The sequence below is a fragment of the Plectropomus leopardus genome, chromosome 23, assembly GCF_026936395.1.
Source record: "Plectropomus leopardus strain MGB_pleo_1.0 chromosome 23, ASM2693639v1, whole genome shotgun sequence".
Classification (NCBI taxonomy): Eukaryota; Metazoa; Chordata; class Actinopteri; order Perciformes; family Serranidae; genus Plectropomus; species Plectropomus leopardus.
The window spans coordinates 23,692,501-23,699,249 of NC_142198.1; the positions used below are offsets into that span (position 1 = coordinate 23,692,501).

At 38.9% G+C, this 6,749-nt stretch overlaps 1 protein-coding gene across 1 annotated transcript in view; it reads left to right on the forward strand.

The window, feature by feature from the left end:
• Nucleotides 1-6,448, forward strand: part of nfxl1 (nuclear transcription factor, X-box binding-like 1) — a 19,626-nt gene extending 13,178 nt beyond the window's left edge. Inside the window, 9 exon segments of the mRNA XM_088073581.1 lie at nt 722-743; nt 1,169-1,291; nt 1,381-1,439; nt 1,441-1,530; nt 2,296-2,365; nt 4,552-4,656; nt 4,881-4,961; nt 5,088-5,141; nt 5,417-6,448. Of these exon segments, the coding sequence (XP_087929707.1) occupies nt 722-743; nt 1,169-1,291; nt 1,381-1,439; nt 1,441-1,530; nt 2,296-2,365; nt 4,552-4,656; nt 4,881-4,961; nt 5,088-5,141; nt 5,417-5,608 (796 nt within the window). The 3' untranslated portion in view covers nt 5,609-6,448.
• The last annotated feature ends 301 nt before the right edge of the window (nt 6,449-6,749 follow it).

The following is a 6,749-nucleotide window of genomic DNA, read 5'->3' on the forward strand; positions in this document are numbered from 1 at the left end:
GTGTGTGTGTGTGTGTGTGTGTGTGTGTGTGTGTGTGTGTGCCAGCTGCCTGCAGCTCTGTGACGCAGTGAACCACCAACAGCAACCATCTGTGTGTGAAGTGTGTGGAAAGTGGACATTTCTAAATGGTTTAATAAATGTGGGGAAAAAAGATGAAAATATATAAAAAAGAATAAAGATTGAAAAAAGAGTAAAGATTGAATAAAGATAAAGAAAAATGAATAATACAGATTAAAAAAAGATAAAAAAAGAATGAAGATAACAAATATTTAAATAATGACAAGAATAATAAAACTGAAAAAGATAAAAACTAAAATAGATGAAAAAATAAAATTGAAAAAAGATTGAAAAAATGAACAAAGATAGAAACAAAATGTAAAAAGAAAATTGATCAAAATAAAGATAAGAAAAGAAATGCAAAAATACAAATTATTTAATGATGAGAAAATTATAAAAAAAAATAGATCACAAAATAAAGATAGAAAAAAGATAAAAAGAAAAATAAGTTAAAATAATAAACATAGAAAAAGAATTAATTTTTTAAAAAATATAATAAAATAAAATATAATATATATAATAATATATAATATAATAGAATAAAGATAGAAAAAAGAAGATGTAACAAATTTAAAAGGATAAAACATAAAGATAGAAGATAAAACAGAATAATAAAGATAAACCCGAAATGTGAATGGTAACAGTGCGTCTCTCTGTGTTTCAGGGCCTGTTTTGGAGAACACGAGGTACGAACCAGCCGGTTTACTTGCTTCATGTGTGCCTCCCAGTTTAACCAGTTAATCTCCAGTTAATCTCAGGTCATCTCAGGTCATCTCCCACCAAAACATCACCTGACCTCGTCCTCTCCGTCTGTCTCTCCATCCGTCTGCTTTGTCCTTCTCTGTCTCGCTCTCGTCCATTTCATCCCATTTAGTCGCTCTGTATTCAGCACACACACACACACACACACACACACCTCACCCTCACCTTCAGGCGAGGTCAGAACACACACACATCCTTGATAAAACTGTCTGCACTAAACTGTGTGTGTGTGTGTTTATGTGTTTATGTTTGTGTGTGTGTGTGTGTGTGTGTGTGTGTTTATGTGTTTATGTTTGTGTGTGTGTGTGTGTGTGTGTGTGTGTGTGTGTGTGTGTGTGTGTGTGGTCAGGTCAGCCCGGTGCCGTGTCACCGTCAGGGGCGCTTCTCCTGTAAACGACCCTGCGGACGACCTTTGACCTGCGGGAACCACAGCTGCAGCCAGGAGTGTCACCTGGTTACCATCGGCAACAAGGTGAGGAGCTCGTTAATGAATTATGAGGCGGCAGATAAAAACACGGCTAACCGATCAAAGACCGATCAGACCGATTGATCTCTCTGCAGTGTGAGGTGTGCGAGGAGAGCTGCTCCAAGCCCCCCCCCCTGGCTGCCCCCACCTGCCCCGCCCCTGTCACCCGGCAACTGCCCCACCTGCAGCCAGATGAGCCGCCAGCGCTGCCACTGCAAGATCAGCATGTTTCACGTGGAGTGCACGTCAGCACGCACACACACACACACACACACACACACACACACACACACACATGCACGCCGCCGCATGATCGTGGAATTAGTGAGAGGAACAAGAAAATGACATGAAAATTAGGAAAAAATACAAAATAAGAATAAACCCATAGAAATGACCTGAGAAAGTGCTTCAAAATTATAATAGTTTTGAAAAATTATTTTAAACATGTAAAAATAATTACTATGAATACAGTGTTTTTTCTTTGTCCCCAGACATTTTCCCAAACTTTATTTAAAAACAATAATTTTCTAAATCTGCTATTTTATTTTATTTTTTTTTATTTTATTTTATTTATTTTTTTATATTTCATATTTTTTTGCAATTTATGAAACATTTCTTACCAATTGCTTATTGTCTTTTTTCCATGTTTTCCTAAAAAACAAAAAAAATGGGAAGAAGAAGAAAGAAACAATAGAACAGTTTTAAAAAAAAGTACTCCAAAAAAGTGTTGTAATTTTTTAACAATGTTTAATTTTTATTTATTTTAAATATAAGTAAAGTTTTTAAAGTTTTTTCTTTAGCATTTGTCCCCACAGCTTGTGGAACGTCACTTACTGAGTTCCTTATTGCTGTTTTTTTACAGGTTTTTGAAAGAAATCTTTTTTTTTTTTAAATGAAAATAATAATATAAAATGGGAAAAGTGCTTAAAAATGCAATAATTGTGTAACATCGTTTTGAGTATGTATGTAATTGTGGTAACTACGAACACAGTTTGTTTTTGTCTCTGCAGGAAGCTGACTTCAGCCGACGAAGCGACGAAGGTGGCGCTCGGCTCCTGCAACAACCAGTGTCCTAAAGAGGTGAACACACACACACACACGCATGCACGCACGCGCACACGCATACGCATCCATCTATGGAGACCTCTGGATGGGCCCCAGTGCATCATGGGACGTGTTTATCAGACTTTAAAGTGGAGTCACCTGCCTCTCGTTACTGTCACCCTGCAGAGCGTGAGGACGATACACGCCTCCTCTCCTTCATCTGTCCTCCCTTCTTTCCTCCCTTCTTTCCTTCCTTCTTACCTTCCTTCTCTCCTTCCTCCTTTCTTCTTTCCTCCCTTATTTCCTTCTACCTCTCTCCTTTCCCACCTTTCCTTCCTTCTTTCCTTCTTACCGTCCTCCTTTCCTTTCTTCTTTCCTTTCTTCTTTCCTTCCTCCTCTCATTCCTTCTGTCCTCTTTCCTCCCTTCTTCCTTCCTCTCCTTCCTCCTTTCCTTGTTTCCTTCCTTTGTTTCTTCTTCTCTTCTTCCCTCACGATCAATAATCAATAATTGTCGGAGTCGCGGGGCAGCAGAAACACAATACTCTCTGTTCTTCTCTCCAATAATCAGTTTAGCTCTGTGGCGCCAGACGACACACACACACACACACACACACACACACACACACACACACACACACTGAATCTCTGAGTGTGTTTCACTTTCACCTGGGAATGATTTAGCTTTTTCATTCTGTCACTTACTGGCACTGACACACACACACACACACACACACACAGTCAGATGTGTGTGTGTGTGTGTGTTCACAGTCTGCAGTAACTTAAGCTCCTAAAAGCCTCCACACACACACACACACACACACACACACACACAGAGCTGGAATAACAAACGTACGCAGTGGAAAGTTTCCTCGGCGAGCTCGGGCTGATTCCTTCTGACAGCTTCAGACGCTCAAACTGATTTTGTTCAGCTCAGTCAGAAAATCGAGAGGTCTGTGAAAAATAAAATCGAATAAAAAAATAGAGGTTTATCTATTTAAAAACCGGAGTCGATGCAGGTGAAGAACAAAGGTGTTTGGAGGTTAAAGATGGTGAAGTTTGGAGTTTTTTGTAGTTTTTTTTGTAAATGTCAGCGAGCAGCAGACGATGGTCGATGTGAGAGACGATAGTTTTACTGTTTATTTAACGTCCACGTGGACGGAGACGGGTCCGTAGATCAACGGCAGTCGTCTGGACAGCTCCTGGTGCTGAACTTTATCATTATAATAATAATAATGGCCCACTGTAGGGGAGTGTTATTAGGACACAATGTGATTTAATGAGGAGTAACGCTCAGATTTTCTGTTTCATTCGAACACATGAAGTCTATCAGAACATCGTGCTTTTTTATCACATTTGAGGTTTATTGAATATGGTGCGTTTTTTCTCTGTTATCAAACATGTTTCAGTTTCCTGTTACATGAGAACATTGTAGGTGTCAGCAGAACATGTTGCATTTTTCAGTTTTATTGAAACGTGTTGTATTTTGGGAACACGCTGGGTTTGGTTAATCGGGACAAGCTTTGTTTTTATGTTTTTGCAGGACTTGTTTTCAACTTTCTGGTTTTTTTGGAAAATGTTACGCTTTTTCAGCACGTTGCATTTTTCTTTTTTACCAGAACATGTTGCACTTTTTCAGTTTCATCAGAACTTTTTGCATTTCTCAGTTTTATAGGAACATATTGCACTTTTTCTGTTTTACGGGAACATGCCGCATTTGTCTGTTCAGTTAGGACAAGCTGCATTTTATCGAGGCACTGCATTGATAAAACACTTTTATAGTTGTTTTTCTTAACTGAATTGTAATTCTGAACATGAATCTTTCTATGTACAGTATGTGAGATGTGTCATGCAGACAGCAGGACATTGACTTGAATTCTTCCTGCAGATCGACGGCTCTCAGTCACATTTGTCAGATTTACTGATGAAACAGAGAAAGAGAAAAACAAAGAAACAAAGAGAAAGAGAGAAACAGAAACAAACAAAGGAAAACAGAAAAACAGAGAAACAGAAACAAAGAGAAAGAGAGCGGGTTTGTTTTTCCTGATGTAACAGGTCGGCTCATGTTTCCTCTGAAGAGCCAGAAACTCTGCTGTCTGTGTTTTTCTTTCTTTGTTCCCTGGAAATCTTTTCTGCCTCACTGAGATCCAGAGAGTGACGGCGTGTTTACTCAGTGTGTGTGTGTGTGTGTGTGTGTGTGTGTGTGTGTGTGTGTGTGTGTATAGCTGAGCTGCGGTCATCGCTGTAAGCAGGTGTGTCATCCAGGTGTGTGTGAAGAGAAATGTCAGCAGAAGGTGAAGCTCAGATGTCCCTGCAAGAGGATCAAGAAGGTACACATTTCACACACACACACACACACACACACACACACACACAAACAAACACACATCTCCTCTGTTGAACTTCAATATGCTGAGAGATGCATTTAAGAGTTTAGTTTCTCTTTAATATTCACAGCTGCTGGCTGGGTTTTAAAAGATATTCATCATTGTGTGTGTGTGTGTGTGTGTGTGTGTGCGCGTGTGTGTGTGTGTGTGTGTGTGTGTGTGTGCAGGAGTTCCCATGCTCTCTGTCGGATCAGTTTGTCGTTCAGTGTGACGATGCCTGCAGAGACCAGCAAAAGAAAGTCAGCCAGGTACATAAACACACACACTCACCTGTACACTGACAGAGTGTGACACACTTAGATACACACTAACCTCTGTGTGTGTGTGTGTGTGTGTGTGTGTGTGTGTGTGTGTGTGTGTGTGTGTGTGTTTAGCTGAAGGAGGCGGAGCAGAGAGCAGCTCAGGAGGAGGAGCAGAAGAAACTTCAGGTGACTCAAAACCCATTTAATGAAACTGCACTTAATGCTGTTAATGAGATGAGAAATAATCTGAATTATTAATCAATCTGTCATACTTTATAACTGAACTTTTAAACACAAAAGGAATTTATTAATAAATATGCAATTAAATCTTAGTAGTATGTAATTAGGAGTAACTGTTACAGCAAATGTTAATAAAAAGATTTTCAATTTGAAAAAGCAATTAAAACAATTTTAATAAATTATTGTTTTAAGTGTGATCTAAATATGTCCTTTGTGTTCAGGAGGAGCTGGAGGCATTTGAGAAGCGTCAGCAGCGAGGAGGCCGGAGGAACAAGAAGCGGGGGAGGAGGGAGGAGGTGGAGGACGATGGGGGGAGGATGAGGAGGTGGAGGAGGTGTGCCGCCTTCGTCCTCGTCCCGCTGGGCGGTGTTCTGCTGTCCGCCGCCGCCTACTACCTCCTGACTACGCCCTGAACTGACACGTGAACATTAACGTGAAAACGTGTCGACTGTGTTTCTATTGTCACTCTACTGTCTTCACGCTCTGCTGCCTCCACTTTTATTTCAGACTGTGCTCTTATTTTCTTTAAACCTATTTCTGATTTATTCTGCTTGTTCTGATTCTATAATTTAATTTTAGTCCTCGTAGTGGACTGTTGCTTTTCATAGTAGTTTAGTTTCTTCTTCTTGAATGTCAGGTGAAGGTTGAGTTTGATTTAAAATTACCAGTGCCAACAAAGAACACAAAAAATACACTTTCTTTTATTCAGATTATTAAAAAAAACATAAAAAATTATTAAGTTTGAACTAGAGGTGATTAATCTCTCAGTCGATTATTATGTAAATTAATTGTTTTGGCAATTAAACTGCAGAAAACGGTGGGAAAAATCCCAAGGTGATATCAAATGTCGTATGTGCGACCAACTGCAATTATTTATCGTCATGATGTAAAAAAAGAAAAGTAGTGAATTGAAATGTTTTTCTGTTGATAAATTATTCCACCAATCACTGCAACTCTAGTTACAACTGTCACAAGCAAGCGTTTAATTATTAACATTAAAAACTGATAAACTTCAGTAATTTAATGATAATCAGAAGTGTAGAAATGTTATATCGTTTGTGTTTTGCTTGACTTTGTTTGACTGGCTCCAGACAAGAAAAAAAAAAAGTCTGATATTTAGTTGTGAAAATGCAGCAGTAAGACGGATCCATCAGATACTGAAAAGTCTTACTTTGGTGCTGAAATGTTAACAGATGCATTTTTTTGTCTTTCTTTTTCAAATTGTTTGAAAAATAAAAAGTACAAAACCGTCACTGTTGAGTGATTTCACAGTCACTGTCCTCAAGCTGAAACATAAAGGTTTGTTGTTTTCTTTTTTTGAAATTTAAATATAAATTCAGAAGCATCAGCAAAGTTACAATAATTGTGCATTACTCAGTGTTTTTCAGTTGTTTAACAGGAAATGAGCCGGATGTGTTTACAGCGCTGAACAGACAGAGGGCGCCGTTCCTCTAAACGCTGACGGCAACAACTGAAGGTACACGCAATCATTTTCTTTCAATGAAATTTAAACGCAGAACGCGGTTGCCTTTGCAGGTCTGTGTACACGACAAT